General features: G+C 30.0%; 1 protein-coding gene across 2 annotated transcripts in view; it reads right to left on the bottom strand.

Annotated features, from left to right (window-relative positions):
• Window positions 1–635: 635 nt before the first annotated feature.
• The window catches only part of LOC134687365 (WASH complex subunit 4-like), a 47,420-nt gene continuing 21,431 nt past the window's right edge, over window positions 636–26,624 (bottom strand). The window contains exons 22-36 of one of the 2 annotated variants that reach the window (XM_063547617.1): window positions 25,739–25,813; window positions 24,911–25,015; window positions 20,674–20,763; window positions 19,925–19,969; window positions 19,414–19,522; window positions 18,650–18,803; window positions 16,778–16,841; window positions 16,200–16,283; window positions 13,850–13,946; window positions 13,341–13,435; window positions 11,954–12,055; window positions 11,394–11,487; window positions 8,618–8,674; window positions 8,053–8,070; window positions 1,260–1,386 (exon numbers count right to left, since the gene is read on the bottom strand). In XM_063547617.1, the coding sequence (XP_063403687.1) occupies window positions 8,066–8,070; window positions 8,618–8,674; window positions 11,394–11,487; window positions 11,954–12,055; window positions 13,341–13,435; window positions 13,850–13,946; window positions 16,200–16,283; window positions 16,778–16,841; window positions 18,650–18,803; window positions 19,414–19,522; window positions 19,925–19,969; window positions 20,674–20,763; window positions 24,911–25,015; window positions 25,739–25,813 (1,176 nt within the window). In that variant the 3' untranslated portion in view covers window positions 1,260–1,386; window positions 8,053–8,065. Of the gene's footprint in view, window positions 1,387–8,052; window positions 8,071–8,617; window positions 8,675–11,393; window positions 11,488–11,953; window positions 12,056–13,340; window positions 13,436–13,849; window positions 13,947–16,199; window positions 16,284–16,777; window positions 16,842–18,649; window positions 18,804–19,413; window positions 19,523–19,924; window positions 19,970–20,673; window positions 20,764–24,910; window positions 25,016–25,738; window positions 25,814–26,624 lie in introns of both variants that reach the window. The other variant, XM_063547608.1, reaches the window with a different exon arrangement.

Raw genomic sequence — 26,624 nt, 5'->3', positions numbered from 1 at the left:
TAGATTACATTTCGACAAATATAGGACTTGTTACATAATATAACAGTAAGAAAATGTATGATTCAGTTAATGAGGGCAGCAACTAAAAATTACAAAACAATATGCAGATCACAGCACGATCTTCAATGGTGAAATAAAAACTTTCTGTATGGTTAGCTATAAAAGCCTTATGAAAAGCAAAATGTGCAACAAATCGAAGAACAAATTAGTAGCCATGTTTAAGAAAGTAAAATGACACGAAAAACAATATTAGCAAATTGAAACAATAATGCCAGACGGACAATTTTCAAGAATTGAGAGGCATCGAAACTTTCTAAAACAAAAGAAAGATCTAACTGACCAGACAAGGTAAAGGCAATAATGATAAGTCAGGTTGCTAAATGGAAAACTTATGGAAGAGTTATATGTGTTCAAAATATGCATCGTTGCTTATTGCAGTGTGTACAAATCCTTTTTAAATTTTTTTTCTTTCAAGCATCACTGATGAGTCTTTTGTAGACGAATTGTGTGTCTGACACAAATACAAAACTTTAATTCTGGTATCTATGGCGAGTTTATTTTGTTATTGTGTGCAGAATGGAATATCTTTAATATCATTATAGGTTGAGACACAAGAATACACAACAAATTTTAAATATAGTATGGACTTTTATATAATAACAATATAGTATAACACAAATAAAATATGTTATAACTTAACAAGCTTCAAGTTCAATAAAATACATCCATAAGGTGAATAGTCAAACCTGTTCATAGAGGTCACCTTCCAGACACAATTAAACTGACATTAAAATAGAGGTTGTGCCCTTTGCAATAAGGTTTTAAAATAGTACACAAGACAATAGTAAGGTGGCCTGGCAAGACCAGTTTAAAATTCAAATGTTTGATCTAATGGCAGGTTTGACTGTATAAATAAAATTTTTTATATAACAATACAAAATATCTGTGACAAATAATGAGACTTATGCAATAAATAGGCTACATTTTTTTTGTATTAATAGAACAATGTTAGTCTATTTCTAGTCCAAAGTAAATAAGATCAATCTCATTAGTAAATAAGATCAATCTCATTAGTAAATAAGATCAATCTCATTAGTAAATAAGATCAATCTCATTAGTAAATAAGAACAATTTCAGTATAAAGTTGTCCAAAGTAAAGGACAGAAATCTCTGTATTCCTCCTTTAAAAATCCTTTCATTGTCTATATTTCCACCAAATGTTTTACATTGGTGGTGGTGGTGGAGGGGGTGGTGGTGGGGGAGGGGGAGGGGGAGGAGGAGGTGGTGGTGGTGCACCACCTGGAGGAGGAGGTGGGGGAGGAGCTGAAACGCCTGGAACATCTGGTGGCGGTGGTGGAGGTCCAGCTGAGTTTGTCTGGTCACTACCTGTAAAATAAAATTAGAATAAATAATTGAATTTAGACATGCACAAGGGTGATCAAATAAAACTCAAATCAGTAAAAATTTTAAAAAATCTTACATTTAGGAGGAGTTCAACAGATTCAAGTCATAATAGAAAACTCTACTAGTAAAATATAAACAAAATGTAATGGATTTCATTATAATCAGGATCAGGATAATTACAAGAAAAAAAAAACACATAACTTTAACCTATAATGGTTTAATTTTTAAATTGTTATTTGGATGGAGAGTTGTCTCATTGGCACTCACACCACATCTTCCTATATCTACATAATATTTTTGAGCAAGATAGAATCATTTTCATAACAGCATTGACAACCGCAATACTTTTGTTGGTGATATAATAATGCTCATAACACATACAGTATGACAAGTGTTCACCTTATCTGAACCAGTCAACTGATAACCCTGTCTCGAGTCAACTTTGCTTGATGATCCTTGATGGACTGGTAACCTACATTTAGCAAAACTAAATTGTTCTACGAAAATTAAGGAAATTTAGACAAAATGTAACATTTAATTTTGCCAATATTGAAGCACTTAGATGGCAAATATTACCGAACTAAAACATTCAGAAACAGCCAAAGAAAGAGTATTGCAAATAATTGTTAATCTTTAAATTTACTTCCCAATCCCATATGTTATGGTCGAAATAAAGCCTATTAATTAAACAGAACAAGAGCACTTAGAGACTGGTATCTCATTATTTATTTCGTCCAAAGCTTATAAATTCAAAATTAAAACAGACCTTTACAGCAGAATGCATTGATTGTGTAGGTAAAAGCAATGATCTTTGGTTGGCTTGCTTGCTAGCTGAACTTTGAACTCATTATTTGGGAAGGTAAACTATCCTCCTTTAAGAGTAGACTTGTCCAACACATAACCAATCTATCTATTTGTAGGACAAGATTACTCCAAAAGGAGGATAGTATACCTAACCTAAAAATAACTTCCCGGTACAGTTAGCAAGCAAGCTAACCAAAGATTCTACCTTTACCAACACACTCAAAGAATTTTGCTGTAATTATCCTTTTTAAGTAATAGTTTTTAATGTCAACTAAAAATGCTGGTTTTTGCCTTTACCCTATTTAAGATGAATACAAAGCAGCAATAATGTGTTCTCAAATATGACAATGCAGCAAGCATCCTCATACTTCTAGATAGTCACTTTATCTTAAAATGTTGTATACAAATTCCAAAAATGAAACTGAAGTCAGTGGCCAAAATGTCTGAATATTAAATTATTCAGTACAATAATATTTGAAAAAATGGACAATTGAAATAGTATAACTTTAAAAACATATCATCCTATTTTCAGATTCAAAGCATATAGTTCTATTCTACTGCTTTGTTGTAGCTCTTTACAGATGTACTATAAGACTAAGTTTATAAATATACTACATTAGCACTAAAATTATAATCAGATTTGCATTAGCTCTATCTTTTACACTGACAGATTGCAGCTATATACTACAGTGGATATTCATTAATTTGTAAGAGCTCTATTCTAATAAACTGATATATTGCAGCTATATACAAGCTCACTGATACACAATTGATACCCATTAATTAGTAAAAGGTTTATTCTATTAAACTGATATATTGTATCTATATTCTATGTCTAACTCATTAATATGCTACCCACCGATGAACTGATTTGCATCAGCTGTACACTACTGCAGAATATTAATAAAATCGTTTACGATTTTGATAATAATAAAGAAAGCTATCACCAATGTTTAGTTTAAAACTCCTTTCAAGGCAATTGAAATAAGAAGTGTGCACTTATAAATAAAAATATCTTTTTTTCTCTCTTTTTTTTCTAGAAAATAACCTATTGCCCTCCTCATCCCCTATCCTAAAGAATAAATAAATAAAAAAGACAAAAATGTAAATAAATAACATTACTTTTCAGCATGTTAAAAAATTTAGTAAGATTTTTTACATTTTTAAAAGACACAGGAAACAGGCCATTTTAAATATATCTTCAGGCTGCAAGGTAAAAATTGACCATGTTTGAGTGATAGAATTGATATTTTTTTAAAGACAATTTTTTAAACACTTAAGTGTCTACCTCAGTCAATTTAATCAGTTTATGTACAAGATTTGAGCTGATTTTGTCACTAAAGATGCTTACATAACACAAATTTGTCAAATATGCCATAAAACATCATTTTTCAGATGGTTTTGTTTAATTAACCCTTTCAAGGCGAACAATGCGTTGAGGCATCCCCGTAGCCAGGCCGAACAATGTGTTGAGGCATCCCCGTAGCCAGGCCGAACAATGCTTTCAGGCATAGACAATCACGTGATAATCATATTTTTTTTGTCTTTTAACTCATTTCCTCCCGTAAAGCTATGTTTAACCTATACATATATAGGTTTTCAGGAAGCTTGTATATCACAGTTAAAGAATACCAATTCTGACTGAATTTGATACCTTATATATACTTCAATACAATGAAAGATCGGTAGCGTCAACATACAAAATAAGCCGCCGCCATTTTGTACAAAAACATGTGATGCGAACATGTGACTTTTTTCGTCGAGAAAAGGTTATTTGGAAGGAAAGTTAAATTTAATTTCATGAATATTTTGATTAACATTATGGTACAAATTACATAAAACGATTTTAACAATTGCACGGAGAATAAAATCAATTAATAATCCGACTTCCGTCGGCGCGGTAATTGTATTTTTCCCACGAGTGCAAAAGGTCGCACTCCTTTTATGGAAGTTCTAAATAAAACAATCCAATCACATTCCTCTCTCACTTGCCGATGTCAAGGACGCAAAATTATAGTAAATATTAGTAAAATGTCGTTTCATGGTCTGTACCGTGTCTGTAACATTGTGAGACATAAAAATGTCCGATAGTTTTGAGAACGAGTTTGAGCGATTTTTGGTGGGAGAAGTAGATCTTCTTGGTCAACGGTATGAAATGCATTGACCTCAAAATGACATCGGTGATGATTTCATGATCACTCCTGAAGTGATGTTGAAAGAGAAGGGGTCAGCGAACTTTCAGATGAAAATAATGACAGCTGACAGATGTAAATAATGCCCCTGATGTCCCCCAACAATGACTGATGGCACCAAGAATTTTATATATTGAAATTTGAAAGAGGTCTTCCCCATTTATCCCAGAAGTAACTGGTCCACAAAACATATGAGACCCAAAGAAGGATATTTTTTCCAGATGTTTCTATCTGACAACCAAATAATTGATAGTTATAATTAGATAAGATAAGACATTTTATTCCAAAGATAGGATATTTTGATTCCAGAGATAAGAAATTTTTATTCTAATTAAAGGGCCCATAAAGAGCAAAGTAATATTGCAATGATTTGATAATTAACATAAAACCGGTAATGTTTTCATAAATCATATATAAATCTCAATTTTAAGATGTTAAACCGCAGCCAGATCAGAGCCACACACATATATTAGAGTAAAAAAGCCATAACAATTATGTTTTTATTTTAACAGGCAATTATTCTCATATTCAATATAAATGTACATTGACGGAAAATAAAACATAATTGTATGAGCTTTAGAATTTAGGACAGAAATGTTATATTTTCTGACAATGTACATATATTGTTTTTATCCTGAAATTTATTAATCCCAACACTTGAAGGCTTTATCATGTTTATAGTTATTAAAAATATAAGTCATGGTCTCTAATTTTTCAAAGAAATGGACGAAATAATGCAGATAATAAGGTATCTTCACTTCACTGATACGCACCAGCGAGGTGAGCAAAGATGGGAGACTAATAATGATGTATCTTACAAACTCAGAAATTTAAGACCCCCTTAACAGACAAAAAATGAGAGACCAACATGTCCCCAAACGATAGGTGACGATTCATGATATCTTACAAAGGGAGGGATGCATTCAAGCAATTCATGCCTTCTAAAACAAAGAAATGGGCCATCAAACTTTGGGTTTTGGTAGCGTCAGACATGGTGTATGTCATATTGTGAAATCTACCATGTCAAGATAGATCAAACACATGTAGGTTAACTATGTTTGCCAGTAGACTTTGGGAAACAAGATAAGGTGTCACATATGCTGGGCTAGGGTAGCTATTAAAGGTACACAGGAAAAAAGGTTTGAAAATATGGTTGTGTTGAATGTAGAAAACCACTTTGCCTACCCCATTGCTTCACTGTCTCCCACTCAGTCAAAAATTAAACTTCTTAAATTAACAGTTACTTTGTTACAATTTTTAATTTGAATAGATATTATATATACATAATTTGTTGAAAAGGTTTTCACAGATAAGTTGTTGAAAGGATATTCATAATTTATATTTGTTGTTACAGTTGACATTTTCATTTAATTTTTTTTTTTAATAAGGAACATTAAATTATTTTCATCATTGAACAATACAAAAACCAAAGACAGTGGAAATTCTAGCATCCCATGGAGTCAGGACACGTATAATAAATAATTTTAAAAATAAATCATTGACTTTTTCAAAGTAATTTTATTTTTTGAAAGTTCATGATTGTCTTTCAACATTTAATTATGTCTCACTTAATTTATCAACACATTATTAAAGTGTTAAATGTACATGGATAAGTGTGTCAGGTCATCTTACATTTTATTAATATTTCCATGCACTCAGTGGTTTGATACAAAAAAAAACAGAAAAAAATATTTGCACATTAAAAAAAAAGCACATATTAATCTCAAAAGTTTTGATTTTACCAGAAAAAAATATCATTAGATATCTCCATTAAAATATTAAAAATTCCACAAAAGATCCCAATAGTCAATTTAGATCAATATTCATGCAAAAATTCAAAGAAAAAAGTAAAAACACAAAATTACCGAACTCCGAGGAAAATTCAAAAAGGAAAATCAAAAATCAAAAGGCAAAATCAAAAGTCCAAACACATCAAACGAATGGGTAACAACTGTCATATTCCTGACTTGGTACAGGCATTTTCTAATGTAGAAAATGGTGGATTGAACCTGGTTTTATAGCTAGCTAAACCTCTCACTTATATGACAGTCGCATCAAATTCCATTAAATTGTCAACGATGCATGAACAAAACAAACATACTCAAAGAGTAAAAATGTCAAAAATAGGGGTACAACAGTCAATATTGTGTTATCATCTTAATATCTCTACATAAACAACAAATGTAACAAAGAAGCACAAAAAGGCATACATTAATTTAACATTCTCATTTTGCTTTTCTTATACGGCTTAGAAAGACAACTCCAACTTATCCAGGGACACAACTTCCTATCTGGTGATTGCATTGTACAGGTAAAAAAATGGCCGCCGGAATTTGTCAAACCATTTTTATTCGTATTTATTCTGACTAATAAGCTAGAATTTTGACTCTGGAGTTATTTTTTCTATAAAACTATGATAAAGGAACACTCGAAATTGTTAATTACCATTTGTATTGTTAATTTAGAAGATCGGAGGCAAAATATAAACCGGTCACAAAAAAAAATAGATTTTCTCAAATCAAACGTCATTTTCTTTCCACAAAAGGTTAAAAAAAATCAAAAGTAGGTATTGTCATGTAAATTTATTTATATTGCAACACTCCTTTCATACTTAAGTGTAACAATATCGAGTTTGAAACCGATTTGATGAGAAACAACAAAGATACACACGTTTTTATTAAAGCGTCATTTTTTTCCCATTCACACGTCAAATTAATTCAGGCCAGGCAAACTGCGCGCGGAAATTTGATCAGGTCACACAACGTCGCGGAAAAAAACAATTCAGTAAGGAAAGTGTTAAAATGGAAATGGCTTCATTTGTGTACAGTCTTAACCTTTATATAGGTTATGTATTATCATCAAATACAACATATATTTTGATATTAAGACTGAACACGAATGGACCCACTTCAATTTTAGGCTAAAACCGTCATAAAATAAACATAAATGCTAAAACTGTACAATTTCAGCAATATTGCACAAATGTATGATACTACTACCTGATGCATGTGCATTGTATCGACTATATTTATTGAACAGAAGTATTCTACTTTCCAATTAATAGCTTAAAGTTTCTATTTTAACAAATTTATAAAAAATATATATATATTGGGGCCAAAAAAGGTCTTTTTGGGCCTACTCCTTTGTGACATCTAAGATAAAAGCAAAATCCAAATGTATTGGGGGTAAACACTATGCATTCAAATATTCTATGAGATTCAATAATCCAGATAATCAACCTAGACAAACTATTCACCATGATATATGTATATCAAGCCTGTTTTGTAATTCATGCAACTATTTCAAATTTAATAGCAGAACATTTGGTAGCGTAAAATGTTAGCTGATATAATTACTAAAACCAACTGTATAATATCACTATGTCTTTGGATGAAAATTCGAAGGACCTTTAATGCAGTGAAAGAGGCAACTCACAAATTAAATCTCTACACAGCTCATTACAGTATGTATAAGTACAATATAAGCATTCATATATTAAACAATTGTTACATTAATGTTTAGTAATCTTCATGCATTTGTTTTAGTAATTTAAATATAACAGTGGTAAAAGCAGAGCTAAGAGATACAATGCTTAATAGTCTACATAAATGCATAAAAATATATACATGCATACAATAGAAATAAAACTTACTAGTCCTTCATGGTCAGGCTTTCAAAAGTAATATTATTTTTTTATATTGTTGTTCGTCTATTTCACTATGTGATAGATATCCATTGTATGAAAAGTTATTATTCTTACAAAAATGAATAAAAGATTAGTTTTAGTTTTACAAAATTTTGACTTTCAAGCTTTAGTTGACTTCACAGGAGGAAATGTTGCAAGTTAACATTTTTTCTCCAACAATATTTTTGAGAAAAATTCAAGGTTCATTTAAAAAAAGAAGAACCATGAGACTGGACTCTAATAAATGCATTGATGTAGAAACTGACCTTGACCTATGGTATACACACAGGTCTCACATTGAAGACCATTTGTTCCTAAAGTTTTTTTCTGATTTAAGTGTTTGCTTTCTCATTGACATAAGTTTATACCCATATTTTTTGGTTCTTTATACTTAAATTCTATTTTGTCAATAATATGTTCTAGAAAGATCTAAATGAATTATGTGTCTCATTGGCAATCACACCACATCTTCTTTTTTATAAAGAAAGTAAAATGAAGAAATATCTTAAGATTGTTATTTTCTGAAGCATACCTGTTGAACTTTGGGTAGTTGAGGAGGAATCTGCTGGTGCAGTACTACTAGATACATCTGTAAATAGAAGGACAACACTGGAAAAACTAAATATTGAAACTTGAGACAAATGACATCAATAATTAGTCTTTTATCAAAATGTCACAGACTATGGATCATGTATTCTTTGAGAATGTAAACATATTCATAAAGAAAACATACAGCCCTTTGCTTTTTTTTAAAACATATTACATATTAATTAATTCACAAACATTTATCTGACATTTTTTAAAAATATAGGTGAGAAAAAAAGTTTTGCTGATGTTGTGATCGTATTCCAGTACGTGATCGTTGTCTGGTGGTTATATAAACCCCAATGTTTTGGGTTATTCTTTCTTGAATGGTAAATATTTCATGAATAACTTGGTTGAATGTGTGTTGTAAATATTGTATGATAATTGATATGAAATGATTACGTTAGTCTGTGTATTACATGTAGTTAAGTTACTTTAAGTTCCTATTGAGAAATTCCGTGAGTCATTTGGTTTTACAGGAAACAAGAGGCTCTCAAGAGCCTAAATCGCTCACCTTAATTTTTTTGGTTAAATCTCTCATCAATGATTATTTTGGCTTTTCAATTTATTTAAATGTTCTTTGAATCGTCCTATTTTTAAAATAAAAATCATTTTCTCCTATGTTCTATTTTAGTCATAGGCAGGGTTTCCCCTGGGCCAATTATTTTTTTCGCCACCTCTTTCGCCACTTTATTATTTTTTTCGCCAAGTAACACAAATATATTTTTCTTTTAACATTTTCCTTTTTTTCCAGCCCCCTCCTTAAAAAGAAGTGGTTTTTACAACAAAACGAAGCATCTTATCACTTGGAATTGATCCCTCATACATGTAAGGTGTAGTCATTAAATAGAAGGGTTACTCTCATGCCAACCTTTTGAATAGGTTTCTTCTTAACGATAGTAAGCTATGTTTCTTGACATACAAGGAAATAAAATATAAAATTTATACTAGATACTCTGAAATTCATTTAGCCTAAGTTTGGCTGAAATTGACACAGCAGTTTCAAAAGAGAAGATTTTTTAAAGTAAGTCAACATGATGAACAAATTGTGAAAAAAAGTCTTTAAAGGGCAATAACTCCTTAAGGGGTCAATTGACAATTTTGGTCAAATTGACTTATTTGTAGATCTTACTTTGCTTAACATTTTTGCTATTAACAGTTTATCTGGTATCTATAATAATATTCAAGATAATAACCAAAAACTGCAAAATTTCTTTAAAATCATCAATTCAGGGGCATCATACCTGAAAAACCAGTTACCCAATTCGGCTGAAAATTTCAGGACAGGTAGACCTTGACCTAATAAATACTTTAACTTCTTGTCTTATTTGCTCTAAATGCTGGAGTTTTTGAGATATAAGCCAAAAACTGCATTTTACCCTGTGTTCTATTTTTAGCCATGACGGCCATGTTTTTTGACAAAATAGATAATAAAACACAAACTTTATTTTATACACCCTACTGATCATTCAGTTGAAGTTTGGTTGAATTTGGTTGAGTAGTTTTAGAGAAGAAGATTTTTTAAAGTTAGCAAATATGATGAACAAATTGTGAAAAATTGTCATTAAAGGACAATAACCCCTTAAGGGGTCAATTGACAATTTTGGTCATTTAAGTTATTTGTAGATCTTACTTTGCTGATCATTTTTGCTGTTTACAGTTTATCTTTATCTATAATAGTATTCAAGATAATGACCAAAAACTGCAAAATTTCCTTTAAATTACCAATTAAGTGGCAGCAACCCAACAATGGGTTGTTTGATTCATTTGAAAATTTCAGGGCTGAAAGATCTTTACCTAATGAACATTTTTACCCCCATGTCAGATTTTCTCTAAATGCTTTTGTTTTTGAGATATAAGCCAATAACTGCATTTGACCCCTATGTTCTATTTTTAGCAATGGTGACCATGTTTGTTGACAGATCAAAACTTCAGATACAATTTATAAACTAGATACCCTAAGGAACATTCAGTTAAAGTTTGGAAGTATTTGGCCTAGTAGTTTCAGAGGAGAAGATTCTTGAAATAGTTTACGACGACAGACGACGACGGACTCCAATTGATGGCATAAGCTCACATGGCCCTTGGAGCCAGGTGAGCTAAAAAGGCGTGTTTTGATGTCAGCCAAAACTTTGGAAAACAAACTTGGGAAGCTTAAATTTAAATGCCCAGCTGATCGGATGTTTTTCGGAAAGCAAAGCTTTAATTCTAAAATGGGGATTTATTTAGATCTAGTAATCAATTATCGGAACCTTATTAAAGTACGTATTTGTATTTTATTAACAGATTGCCAGTATTTATTTCATCATAAAACGGTGAAATCTGTGACTGACATTTTCTGGAGTCTAATGTCAATGTTATTTTAAACTAGGGGGTTTCCACATTTATATTTGGCAAGCTATTGATATTTATTTATACTATTTAAGTGTTCTTAACACCGATTATTTGATTATTTAACTATTGTATTGAGATTGATTGTATAACGATTTAGAAATTGCATAACATTCTTGACTTTTTATTTGCATTTTGAATAGTTTTGACAAACTGCTCACAAAACGCATACATTCAAAATACTAACATATTTCTGATGTAAAATCAATGATTTTTTTTTCTGCCATCAAAGATTGATAAAAATATTCATTCCCTACACAGTTCATTTAAAAATCAGATATTTATCAATACCCTTTTTCCAAAAATATAATTGATAATACTAATGTTCCTACCTTTTTCTTTTTCTTCACTTTCCTCTGCAGCAGTCTTGTCTGCTCTAAAGAATATTCTGGCGCTACTGAGTGAGTAATAAAATAAATCATACTCCTAAAATATAGAGAAAATAAGATAATCTGTGTAATGGTACTGCTATTCGAAAAGTACTGTAACACAAACATAAACATTGATTTTTTAAAAATATTATTATTATTCGCTCAAGTAGAAAAATGTAATGTTTATATAGTTGCTGATCTTGAAAGTTTAATAATTTGTAGAATGAGAAGAGACAGCATTTATTTTAAAAGTCTATCAAATAACTAACCACATTTTCCTCATTATACTAACACTTTACCCCTTTCAAGTTTCGCCCATATTTTTCCTTTTCAATCCCAGAAAAAAACACCCACTTTCAATATTACTACCAAAGGTCAGTGATTTTTTCCAGAGACTCAGACTTCCTCCACCAATAAAAACTGACTGCCATGAAATAGTACAAAAGTCTTGAAAGTGGCATTTAACAACAACCTATCAATCATTCAAACTTTTAGTTTTTATAAGTCAATACTGATTGTACCTGTATATATTGGTCTAATCTTTTGATTGTTAGTGTCATAGTCTGCTGCAGTTTCTCATCAGGACGTCCTGACATAGCCTGCTGCTGCTTCGCTACTTGTTCCTGTAACAAAAAGTTATCAATTATAAATACTTCTTAAATATAACCAGCAAACAATATAATTAAAACAGTGTTTGAGCCCTTCAATTTTAAAATTCTGAATAATTGTAGAAACTCCAAATAATAAGAACATTATGATTGGTTGGAGTCATCATGAAGGAACCTCTATGGATCCCTAAGGGGTCAATACATTTCATAAGGGGTTTATGATGTCATGTTAACTATGAATGGTAATGTGATAGATTTATGTTATTGTATTTCATTGCTTATCTTTATATATAACTTAGCAGGAAAAGTCTTATATGTGATATTATTTTTACATGATTCTTTACTGACCTTCTGTCCATCCACAGAGGATTAGTAGGGTGTCAGAAGCAAACAATATAACTTTAATCATAAAGGAGTAGGTACGGAAAGGGTCTATTTTGGCGTCAAATTTCAAGTTCATCTAACGAAAGTTTTTGGACACTTTTTAAACACTTAAGTGTCTATTTCAATTGATTCCATTAGTTTTTGTGAAAGATTTGAACTGATTTAGTCATTAAAAAACGCTCTGATTCAAGGTTAAATATGAAAAATCTATCAAATATGCCCAAAAAAATCACTTTTCAGATGGTTTTTGTCAAAAATGAAAGTGGCCACATACGTGTTCATCCTCAATCTTTAAATATGTTTTGTATTATCATCAAATACAACTTACATTTCAATATTATGAATGAGCACGAATGCAGCCACTTTGATTTAAGACGAAAACTGTCAAAAAAATAACCAAAATGCTACAATTTTGAGGATTTCAGTAATTTAGCATGACTTAATGATGCTAGAACGTGATATGTGTGCAATGTATTGTCAAAAACAGCTCATATCTATGTAGCAGAAGCCTTTTACTTTCCAAAATATAGCATAAAGATTACATTTTCACAATTTTCTAAAACTGCTATATTTTGGGGCCAAAATGGGGTCTTACTGAACCTTCTCCTTTATCAAATTAGCATCTTTGGAATCTTCAAGACACATTAGCCAGTTAGATATCAGTAACAACAAGTTGAACTATGAACTAATGTCACAATTGATGCCAATTGCTATATGTATTTGAAAAAAAGGAAGTTTTAGATAGATTGATTGATTGTTGGTTGCTGTACACCACATTAGCACAAATAGGCTATATCGCTGCGAGAGCTAATTCGAATATTTTAGTTTTAGATAGTAGGATATGAATAGAAATCGCACAATACAGCATTCTCACATTTAATACATATGTATAAAATTAAGAATAAATGAAAAGTACCTTTTCTTTCCTGAATCTATCTTTGACAGATTGGAACCAATGAAGAGAGTCAAATTCATGATACTGATCTAATAACTTCAATATGTAGGCAATACCTGGAAATAGTATATTCATAAAACTTAAAGATTGTATTTCGATATGAAATTCAAAAATTTATAAATTTTCTCCATAAGAATTAAGAATGTTGCTCAAATGTGTCAAATGTTCATCATAAAAGAAAAAAAAGAAAATGTTTTTTACAACAGAAATACAGAAATTAAAATAATTTTTTTTTTGGATAATTTTTTATACAGAAAGAGACCAAATTAGTTCAATTTATGATATAATAGAATTGCGAATGCTTTTACTTAAGAGAGACACTGATATCTTTTCATAATGATATTCTGAAAAGTGATAATCTGCAAAACAGCTCTGACATAAATTTTGTGTCTTGATTACATAAATGTATCTGCATTTTATCTGTTTATTTCAAAAATATATTGAAACTATAAATTTTATCTATACTTTACCCATAGCAAGTCCATCATCAGTGAATGCAGCACCTACTTTGTTCTTTCTGTTCATTTTCTCTTTACAACTTATGGAATGTTCAACAAAGTTAACAGTCTGAAAAAAGACTTAAATATCTTACCATACTGTTTGTTATACATGTATGTATATGTCGTGTACAAGTTGCGATTTTGTACAGGTTATAACATGTACAAAAATATTGTACATGTTATAACTTGTATAATGCAAAAATACAACTTATAACATGTACAAAAGTACCTCGTACATGTTATAACCTGTACAAAATATTGCTTAAAAATGGTTTTAACTTGTACAAAATCAAAAATAAGGATATGTTCCTATTATCGTAACAGACGTTATTAACCTCAAAAATATTTTCATAACTTTTTTTATTATTCCTTCATGTTAGTGTGTTATGTCCTTTTTTGATTTAGTTAATGGCCAGGGGTCGGTATTACGAAGCATTCCTAAGACCTGTCATAAGATATATCTTAGGACATATCTTATGATATATCTTAGAACATATCTTATGATATATCTTAGAACATGTCTCTTGATCCTGTTATGTCTATCTATGGTCTATGATCTTTATTTGATGAATTATAATTGTGAGTGTCCACTTTAAAGGCAAAATTAAAATACTTTCATTCTAGTTGACACTAAAAGACATAAGAAGATAGTTAGGATAGATGTCTACAAATAAAATTGGGAATGCAAATGGGGTATGTGTCTAAAAGATAACAACCCGCCCATGTTTGGAGAACTTCCAAATGCCACAAAAACATGTTTTCAAAGTAGAGGATATATATTTAAAACATCAAAATGACATTCGCCTCATGCAATGATCTTATAGTTTATAAAAAAATGAGTTATAAATTTACATAAGTGACATGCTGAAAGCCAAAAATGTTGAAGAGTAGATCCAAAGACATTGATCATGAAGCGTGGTCCAATGAAAACTATTTCAGCTCTCTCTTGCTTTTACAGAGTAAGCATATAAGACATTGTTTAAGTCTTTGCATGCTATACAACGAGAGGGAGGAATATTACCCAAAATTATTGTTCTTAAATTTTTTGGAAGAATTTAGTTACTAGAACTAGTATTTAATGTAATTGTCATTTAGGAAATGCAAGCTAATAGTAAATAGTGTCACACTTATTTAAGCCATGATGGACTGCATAAAACATACAATTACATGAAAACACATTTTGCCAATATAAGTCATGAAACAAATATTCCTGAAACTTTGTGATCATTGTCCTCTACGGAAAAAGACACATTCTGGCCTTTTTATTGTTGTTCTTTATGCATTGGTGAATTTAAATGTATATTTTACTTCATTTAGATTTATCTTAAATTTTGTACAAGTTAAAACCATTTTTAAGCAATATTTTGTACAATTTATAACATGTATGAGGTAATTTTGTACATGTTATAACTTGTATTTTTGCATTATACAAGTTATAACATGTACAACATTTTTGTACATGTTATAACCTGTACAAAATCGCAACTTGTACATGACATATATATGAATAACACCTTTCCTCCATGAAATTTTTTTTTCTTACTGTAAGAATAATACATACTTGATTTGCATAAGATCTTTTTAATAAAAAAAAATCATCGGGTTTAAAGTATTAATGCATTGTGAAAATTAATATTCATCAATGAAATTCAATTCTGATATTCTCATGAATATCCTTTATATATTGAATACTAATTTTTTTAAGTCTGATGCAGACATTTTGTTTTCAAAGCGTTTCAACTGAGGTACTACACAGGCATCAAAAAGCGTCATTATGAAGTAAAGGGGGTGGCGTCAAAAGGCCTCATTATGGAGGAAAGGGTTAATGTAAATACATGTAATAGTATGGTACTTGTATGTGCTCTGTGTTTCAAATTAAGTGGGTTCATTATTATTCGTTGCATACCAATTTTCGTGGGTTTCGTTGGTATAGGTGAACCACAAATTCAAATATTCAACAAACAACATATTTTCAATAGGCTTTGAAGACAGATATTGACAAAACCACAAAATCAAATATCTGCCATGAATATTCATGTTTTCACCAATCCATGAAAATTGATACTCACAAAAATAAATGAATCCACAGTAACAAGGATGTTTAAAATAAGCAAATTTGTGATAACGTATTATAATTTGAAAAGCATTGGTTCAACAGTTCATTAGAAATTGCACTGAGGAAACTGTAGCCTCCTATCTGTCTGCCTACCTAACAAACTTTTTTATCTGGATATTTATATCTAAATTTTTCCTTGGGAAGGTATGTCAGATTGAAAATTTATAATCTTTGACCTAATGATCTAAATAGCACAAGACTTACCAATGGCGGAAGTATGACAAAAAAGTTTCTCAGATGCATGTTCTTTGTATTTCTGAATTCTGGTGCAAAAACATCTACTAACATCTGCAAGGTAAATAAGGGCATGGTTCAAATCAGTATAGATTAGAAAGTGTCTCACTCATACTTAATCTTTCAAAAGTTATTAAGAGAAAATGATGGTACTGGAAGATGTAAAAAAAAACTTTATCATTTAAGATTTTTTTGAAGAATATTATATAAAATACTATATAAAAGGTTTTAACCCTGATAAATATTCTTTTACACATTTTCAAGAATTCAGATGATGTGGAGCTTGACAAAACATTTAGACTCATGTCAATTGTTGTAGGCTGTATGCTACCCAATTGATGTTTTGCTGCATTTTGTTCTTGGGTTGATGTCTTATTGAATGTATATATACAACTGAATTAACTATCTCATGGAGGGGCACTTGTCTCATGAATAGGTCATGGGTTCAATCTCTAAATGAATCAAAAGTAAACCAATGACTTGAAAAAATGGCAAAGGAACAAATTATTTTTAAATATCTTTCTAAGAAAAAGATACATAACACTTACTTTAAAATATTCAGTTCCTTCTGCAAAATTCTGTACTAGATTATTTACAACATTATCTAAATTCCTGAAAAAGAAAAAAGAAAAAAATAGTAATATTTCAAACATATCTCAATTTAAAATGATAATGTTTCAAAATAAGATTCAAACACATCTTATTGATTATAAGGAAACAAATAGTAAGTTTTTTACATTATATAAAAGTTGTTTATTTTTATAGTCTCATCAGTAAGATTTTTAAGGCTGGATATTGATTATTTTATGTGTAAATTCAATTTTGTATTTTTTTTTTATGACAATCATTATGTGTTTCTTTTTTAAATATCTAAAAATTGTATTATAGTAACAATATTTACAATAGCAATATGATGGTTTTTAAGATTTTTCTTGTTTAAGATATATTGAAATAAACAAATAATTATTTGTTAATATAAATTAAATCAATTATGATTTATTTGGAAGACTATAATAACAATGTAAAAGATCTTATAAAATTATATTTCTTTGTCATTTGAAGTTCAAAGGCTGTTGTTACATAAAATAATACTCAAAATGTTACCTCACAAACTTAGGCTTGTTATTGTTTTTATATCATATGTTTCTAAAAAAACTTTAAATGAAATTGGCTTGCCTTTGTTTTTTTAACACATCAAAAAATGTTTTTGCTGTTTGTTCAAAGTACATTTCAGTACTGTGTATTTTTTAATTTAAAAGATCAATCTTTATTTTCAAACAATCTTTGTGGTACTAATCTATTTTTAAAATCACAAAATAACCAACCACCTACCCCCCAAATACCAACAATCTACAACATAAGATAAGTACCACCTATGTAATCTTCGTTTTCCTTCATATATCTAACCATAAAAAAACAAGAATGTGCCAAAGGTACACGGATGCCCCACTCGCACTATCATTTTCCATTTTCCATGTTCAATGTACCGGTACCTTGAAATTGGGTGAACAATCTGATTTGGCATTAAATTTTGAAAGATCATATCATAGGGAACATGTGTACCAAGTTTCAAGTTGATTGGACTTCAGCTTCATCAAAAACTACCTTTACAAAAAACTTTAACCTGAAACTCACACTTTCATTTTCTATGTTCAGTGGACCATGAAATTGGGGTCAAAAGTCTAACTTGACTTTAAAATTAGAAAGATCATATCATAAGGAACAGGTGTATTAAGTTTCAAGTTGATTGGACTTCAGCTTCATCAAAAACTTAAACCCGAAGCGGAACAGAAGAACGACGAACAAACAGACGGACACACTAACCAGAAAACATAATGCCCCTCTACAATCATAGGTGGGGCATAAAAATCATTTGCCATCACAAGGTAGACAAAGAATTAACCAAATTTTGAGTATGGATTGCCAAAAAGAAAACATATCAATACAATTCTAAATAAAGTAAATATTCAACTTTGAATGTACTCAATTATAAGTTGAACAAATATTAACATTATTTTAAATTAGAAAAAAAGTGTGTTTTAACAATTTAGTTTGAGATTACATATCAACATACACTTTTAAACAAGAATGTATCCATAATACACAGATGCCCCACTCGCACTATCATTTTCTATGTTTAGTGGACCGTAAAATTGGGGTCAAAACTCTAATTTGGCATTAAAATTAGAAAGATCATATCATAGGGTACATGTGTACTAAGTATCAAGTTGATTGGACTTCAACTTCATCAAAAACTTTAACCAGAACGGACGGTATGAAGGAAGGACGGACGCACAGACCAGAAAAAATAATGCCCCTCTACTATCATAGGTGGGGCATAAAAACATGAAAATTTTGTGCACATATTTGAAAAGATATTTATACAGTGTTATACTTCTATTAAGACATAGCTTATTTACTTAGCAGCAGTCTGACATTCCAATGACAATCCCTCTTCTTTACAAAGTTCTTCAAAGTTTACAATATCTTCTAAATCTGGTACAAATCTAATAGCATTACTGCAACAATGGAGACCACCAGATCTAATCATCCTAATGTAACCCATAGCATTTCCTTGAAAGAAAGTCATAGTTATTTATTACTGCTGTGACAGTAACAGATACTTCCCATTCTTGTGTAACCCTTCTTTAACTTTGAAAGAAATTTCATAAATTTTGAGTTCTGTATTTTAACTTTGTTATATCTTTTTCATGCTATTGCCTAGTTGAGGTCAACATTTTATATTTCATACAAATCAGGCCAGGTTAACCTCATTTTCTTTTAAAAATGCATATTAAAGATGTTAATATGTTTTTTAATTGGTAAAGTGTTTACAATATAAGTAACATATCGCTATTTGTCCACCATTTCTCGACATCACAAAGGTTCCAGTAAAATTGTTATGTCATAATACAAAATATCTGACTCCACAATGGAAAAGTGATTGATATATGAGTTCAAGCAGGATTGATTTTCGAGTCAACCTGGACAAATTTCTAAATAGCAATAAGATGTATGCTTTGACTTGAAGATGAATGAAAATGTTTGACAGGACATTTTTGAAATCAACATTACTAGTTCTAAACAGTTTTCCAATTCTATCAATAAATTTGCTAGTCATTTACAATGAAGTGATAAAGGGTGATCAAATACTGTGTAATACATGTACCTATAGCATACTAACCAATTTGTGTAATAAGTGTTCTGAACTGATCTAAATAGCTTTCCCCTTCTGGTGTTAAACCAAGGTTTCTTATTTGTTTATTAAACTTCTCTGCTCTCTCAAATGGATACTGTAAAATAAAAGTCACAATAATTTAAATCTGGAAGCTAAGAAATAAAGGATATAAATTCACCTTGAATTCTTTTCAGATGCTACTGTTATATGATGCAATTCAAAAACAAAATTCTTACTGCTAATTTAATCTATATTGTGACACTATTTTGTTCACTTATTTGATTTTGTATATATTTTACTGTGACTCCCTGCAAAAGATCTGAATTGGAAAATAAAAGGATCAGTATTTTTCCCTGTTCTGGTTATAAATTCAAAAATTAATTATGTTTCTTATGACCAATATCTTGTAACCTTAAATATTTCAAAGATAAAATAGAGTGGATAGACAAGATAACACTAAATTCCACTGTTCTAATTCAGTTGAGACATTTACATTTTGTTTCTTTAATTATTGTACCTTTTGATCTGTCTGTAGATGATTTTCTTTGAAAAATTTCCAGTCCTACAAATGATTTGCATAAACCTGTATTAACATAATATCCGTACTAACAAACAATAGGTAAACATATCTACATCTCTTGCAAATTGAAGCCTAATAATGCATGCCCATTATTCTGTTTAAGAGGGATGTTCAAAAATATTTTTTTATCTTTATCTTATGATAAAACCAAAAATTTCATATTTTTCTACTTAATGTTTATCTTTTTCTCCCTCGTATGGTTCAAAGTTAAAATTCAAACCTAGAGTTACCTTCATATAGATTTGATAGTTCACTATTTCAAAGAAATACAACAATGTTTTTGTTAAAATATTGTACATACTGATAATCATTTGGAAAATCGCTAGGTAAGAAAAATTTATTCATTAATTAACAAACAGCATCAAGATCAATAATTGCATAGATCAGTGATGATTATAAAAGAATCTAATGTATTTTTGGACTTCCTACACACAGTTATATATATCCCTCTATACTGTTGTTTATTTTATTTTCGTGGATACCATTTTTTATGGATTGAGGAAAACTTTTTTATGGATAATTGAATTTGTGGTTTTGCCAATCTCTGCATACAAAACCTATAGAAAATCTGTTATTTGTTGAACCTTTGAATTTGTCGACACACAATTTGATGAAACCCAAGAAAAACCAAGAAATATTTTTTATGATTCCAATGTAATTGCTTAAGTGAAATTTGAAATTAGTACCTTTATTAGTTTGGATTTAACATGTTCATCAAACAGAAACTGAGAAAAAATAAAAAACTTTTTCCTCAGGAACTGGTATGTAAAATTTACCTGAAATAAAAATAAAAATTTGATAAAATGACATGCAAAATATGAAATTATTTACAAATTCAAATTAAAAGAAAAATTACAATCTCTTCTTATCAAATGATCTCATGACAAAATTTAAATTCTTTAGTTGATAATACAAAAGACAATACTAGATGAAAAAATGTCCAAGTAACTTTAACAGATCTGTACTTGGTGTCTTTTTGTTTGGGGATATTTAAGTAGCATACCATGTACACTTGTGTGTTTTTTAGGTGTATTTCTATTTTTATTCCTCCGATGAATTTAGTCTTTTTTAATTGGTTTTTATATTGTACAATTCAACTATCCCAAGTTTCGGGTGAGTGTTGGTGCCTTTGAACTAGTATTACCTGCCACATTCTAAAACTGCCTGTCCCATGTCAGGAGCTGTAATTCAGTTGTTGTTGTTTGTTGCTGTGTAACTTATTTGTTTTTGGTTCATTATTTTGAACATAAATTAGGCTGATAGTTTTCACATTTGTCATTTGGGGCTTTTATAGCTGACTTTGAGCATGGCTCATTGTTGATGCAGGTATGATGACCTATAGCTGTTTATTTCTGTGTCATTTGCCCTTTTGTGGAGAGTTGTCTCATTGGCAATCATACTAAATTCCCTTTTTGTAATAAGTCTCCACAATATATAACTATATTTAAGAGATAAGCAATGTCAATGTTTTGTCACTGCACACTCCAAAAAGAAAGAAGTTAAACAAAATATAAAAAATAATATTGGATGTTAACAAATGTTTGAAAGGTTAGATTGATCATTCCATGTTCTACCAGTTTGTGACAAATTTAAAGAAAGCCACCATTTTGAATTCAACTTTTTTTAATGTAATTTCTCACAAAATAAACAAGAAAATAACATTTAGATCCACAATCTTTATTTTGTCAATATTGAAACCATTCTGAAGCCTAAAAAAGGATACATATGTCTAGTGTCAATGTTTGACATTGTGAAAATACATATGGCGTCACATTGTTTAGATGCAAAGACAATGCAACAGTTTCACAGACTTATTAATTTATGTCAGTTTAAGCCAAAGTATTAATAAAATGGAATTTATTTTAACATGTTGCATTAAAATGGAGATAACTGTATTATATTTTAAGCTTGGCCTTCATATAAATTGATTTTGCTGTCACAAATTTCAGTTTACAGTAGTACTGGGTATATGACAGTAAAACAACAACCATATCACAAAAATAATCCAAAAGACATCCAGAGGCCAACATACTTCTCTTCAACAATAGACAAGTGTTTTCAAAATATATATTAAACTCTTTGAAGTTGTAAAGTAATAAATAAATTTCATTGATATAATCAAAGATCTGCCATTTGACCTTATTCTCCAAATCATGAAAACAGTAATAAATGATATAAGACAACTTCTCAAAATGATCTTGGTACAGGCACATAAAATTAGACATGGTTAAACTGTTTTTTTTGGTTTTTTTTTTAAAGTTCTTGCATTTCTTTTTAGAATTCTGTATATGAATAAGGACATGTTTTTTTCTATATACATGTAGCTGCTTCTGAGGAAGTAATAAAAACAGTTGACAGTAAATGATATTGTCTTTAATGTTTTAGCAAAATATTTTAATCTAGATAATTTTTCATTTCTCATCAAAATTTGAGATATGTCCTAAAACAAAATATTTAACATTTCTTTGAAGTTAAACATCAAATAATAAAACTTGATTCTCAAGTACAATAAAAAATCAAAAGATTAATTATTTAACAAAGATGAGTAATTGAAATAATGACTAAAATAGCATTAACAAGCTGAAATAAGCTTCCAATTAAAAAATGTGGTAATCTTGGCCAAGCTTATAATTTAATGAGTAAAACATAAAAGGATAATGAATAGTGCTTTTCGTTTTGAGATAACATTTAATTAAAACAATCAACAAATATAATTACTTCAAAGTTTAATCAAGCCAAATACACACCCAAGCCCAACTTAGATCCAATAAATTTAGTTTAACAAAACTGACCAATAAGATTCTGTGTGATATTGAAACATTTTCCCCTAGACCAATCAATTGCTTTGTTGATACAGAAACTTTGTGATAAATAATGTTTCATCCATGATACAAACCATAAATCATTATACCACAACTGTTCCAGCATGTCTTATTTCCAGTCATTCCAAAGCTCTGTCCAGAACTACTTGACCACTTTACCAGAGGGACTAAACGTTACCCAGCATACCAGAACATCAGCCACTGGTCACTTCCTTATACTGCACTTTGGCAATGATAGCACTGACCAGAACAACAATATTACTGGACAACATCTAGGTCAACAACCAAACATTAAGCCTGAGCCTGACCATGAGTCCACTTCTGACAACATTAAACAAGAACCCGTTGATGACAGCTCTTATTCAGCTTCCAACATCAAAACAGAGCCAGGCACAAGTAACACACCTTCACCAGGCCTTGTTAAGCAAGAAAAAACTAGTGAAAGACAAGTAAAGCCAGACCCAGAACAACCAACCAATGCTTTTGGGCCAGCTTCTTTTAACAGTCCGTTGAGAAAGCACTGGAGTACTTATAATAGGCGATTAAACAGAATAAAGCGTCACAGCCAACAGGCAAAGAACTCTGCAGCAGGGCAACAGACAAAACAGACAAAGAAGTCAACACTTCAACTTCCACGTCTGACACCATCTAGAATGGCTTCAACAGATGTCAATGTCTACATCAGCCGTCTATTGTCTGGTAGTTACTACAGATAAACACTTTTTGATATTTATAGAAATAGTGCTCAAAACATTTTACATATTGAATCAAATTTTGTGCTTCAATACTACATGTGAAGATTTTTAATATTGTTTTAGTGCTTAGCATTATAATTTATTGACTGTATAAGTTAACAGTTCATGCATTTTCATTACTTTATGCAATTTCCATTGCTATTTTGTATTTATGAATAAAAATAAGCATATCAGTATATCAGTTCTTCATTCTTTATTCAGGTCATATAACATCAAGTTAGTTTCTACAACACTTAAACGTAAATTAACTTAAATTCTCTAAGAACATACAAGTGGAAAGTACTTTATCAAATGGCAAAAATAACAGTTCAAACACACAACTGTCATATTCATTATGTATAAAATTTATATTCAGTGTTACCTCATGCTTTACCTTTCTTGTAAAAAGCATCGTCACATTAGTGGTTTTAAAAGTATTTTTAGGTGACATTTTCTTCATAGATATCAAGCTTTGTAGTTTGTTAGAATTTTATTATTGTGAGGTTTTCATTTGTGTTTTCAAGATGGTTGTCAATTCATGTATGAAGGGAATAACAAAAACCAAGTAAACTGAATCCTTACAAAATATATAGAAAGACTAAGGGTTCAAAACAAATTTGCTCAGAAAACACTAAAAATGCAAAACACCTAATTCTACCTGTTCAATTTGAACTATTTCAAATTTAAAAGACAGCAGTCTATTTAAATACTTACAACCTAAATATAATAATTTGAAAATGCAATGTATTGCAAAAGATAAGATATGAGTGAGAAATTTCATTTTATACAATTATAAGAATTTTCATACAATACTTTCCCAGTAAATGCATAGTTCAGCTTTTGTACCTCAGTAAAAAAAAATGAGATGGCAAAGAAAATTAAAAATTAAAAAAATAATCAAAGTGCTTGTAAGCACTGAACAGTAAAGATTGCTGCAATTTATCAGTGGGAAGTAAAATTAATTATTGCATTGGTTGTAGTTGATTTAACAGCAACTCTAAAATAAGGAAGATAACTCAAAATTTTTCAAAGATTATTTTAACAATGACATCTTTCTATTTTGAGAACAGATATTTGTTTCCTGCACCTTGCAAAAGTTATGTAATTTTCTTGACAAGTGTAACATCATTTTGTGTTTTGAAAATCTGAGCATAAATTATATATATTACATTGATAAAATTCTATAAATGTTAATGGATAAGAAGGATATAGAAGCCCTGGTGGAATAATCCTAACCATGTAACATGTGACCATTTTGGATATTCACCACCTCAGCAGGCCATAATTGTATATTATTACCTAGATAAACACATGATCCCTCAGATAAGTGTGCGTATTTGCTATAAAGCTTGTACAGTAAAACTTACTGTAGTGTTCATAATTCCTGTCCCGTGAGTTCTGATAGAGTTGGCTATGTGACGAATGTTGATAGTATTTAGATGTTTGTTATTGCTGGACTTTTCTACAAATATCTGAAAAAGTAAACACAATTACTTATAAATAGTGTATAGACAGCTGACATAACAATTCAAGTGAAACAAGTGAAACTGCAAGCTACTGCTCACTGATGATACCACCACTGCAACCAGATCATTCAAATAGTGTAAAAATATGGAAGAGTTCGGTAAACAGGAAGTTGTTAAGTGATGAATCTGAAAACACACACCATATAGTTGACTTATATCAACTCAAATCCAACTTTTAGAAATCTTTATGATGTAATCCTTGAGACAGATGTGACAAAAAATATTCATGAGACAGTAGATTTTTTAAAGCAGGGGTATAACCACATTTTTAAAAGCAGGGTTATAACAATTGTTTTGGAATCACATGGTTGATTAAATTATCCAAATTACAACATAAAGGCTTCTTGCATCAGCCAGGGTTATTACAAGAAAATTCTTAATCAATAATCTATTTTTCTTTGTACTTTTAGTTGTACAAACCATGTTTCAATTAACAATTTTATTCATATAAATGCATTTATCATAGTTCAGTATACATTCTAGCATTCCTATTCAGTTATTTACAATCAAGAACCATTACAACTATGACTATTAACTTTCAAGAGTGGACATATGGTATACAGCAGTAAATAAATATTCATCTATAAGAGGTTAAAAACAAAATAATATCTTATTTTATTATCCATGCAATAGAAGTTATTCTTATTTTATTATATAAATGAAACTTACCTGATTATTGACATTATATAGAAACTTTGACACAAATACATGAATGTTTCTCATAATCTCTAGAACATCTAGTCCCTGAAACAAATCAATTCAAAGTCAATAATTTTACGAAGACCATTTAACAGTTTAAAAAAAAAAGATTTAACCAAATATATGCATATATCTGAAATGTCTGCCAATGTGTGGTGGAATGAAGATGTTTTTTCATGAGTGAAATGTTTTGACGATTGTACATCCCTTTAAAAGTTTAGCATGGGCTGTTATAAGTCATTGTACTGTGAAATATTATGATTGCAGTGCAAAGCAATGCTTTACATGAAAATGTTATATCAAGTTAGTTACAACATAAGCATTTAAAGTTAGGGTTTACTTATTCTAATATTTGAAGACATAAAATTGATTTATATGTTAAGATGTTATATGAAGAGCTCATTTATATATTCCAATGTGTATCCAAAAAAATGGAATTCAGCTATTAATTTTATTCATTTTATCAGCATGCTATAGTAATTTGACTATGTACATTCATTAAAATGCCTTAGCTTCAGATCAAGCTCTGGTTTGAGTATACAGGTGTATTTCGATAATTTTAATAATACCAATGATTATATTAGATGTAGTGATTTTCTTGTCCTACTGCTCTATTGAAAAGATGTTATTTACCTATTCCAAGACTTAATCTTTACATGTTATTCCATAGTTATGAAGTAATTTACCTATTCCATAATTAAACTGTTACTTATTATACCAGATGTAGACATTTACCTGTTCCAATATTTGACTAGGTAGATGTGGTAATTTACCTGTTTCAATGTTTGACTGGGTAGATGTGGTAATTTACCTGTTCCAATAGGTAGATATAGTAATTTACCTGTTCCAATGTTTG

This window comes from Mytilus trossulus, chromosome 1, assembly GCF_036588685.1.
Source record: "Mytilus trossulus isolate FHL-02 chromosome 1, PNRI_Mtr1.1.1.hap1, whole genome shotgun sequence".
Taxonomy (NCBI): domain Eukaryota; kingdom Metazoa; phylum Mollusca; class Bivalvia; order Mytilida; family Mytilidae; genus Mytilus; species Mytilus trossulus.
Note: the sequence above shows the minus strand (reverse complement) of the source record. Positions and strands in the feature narration are given on the sequence as shown.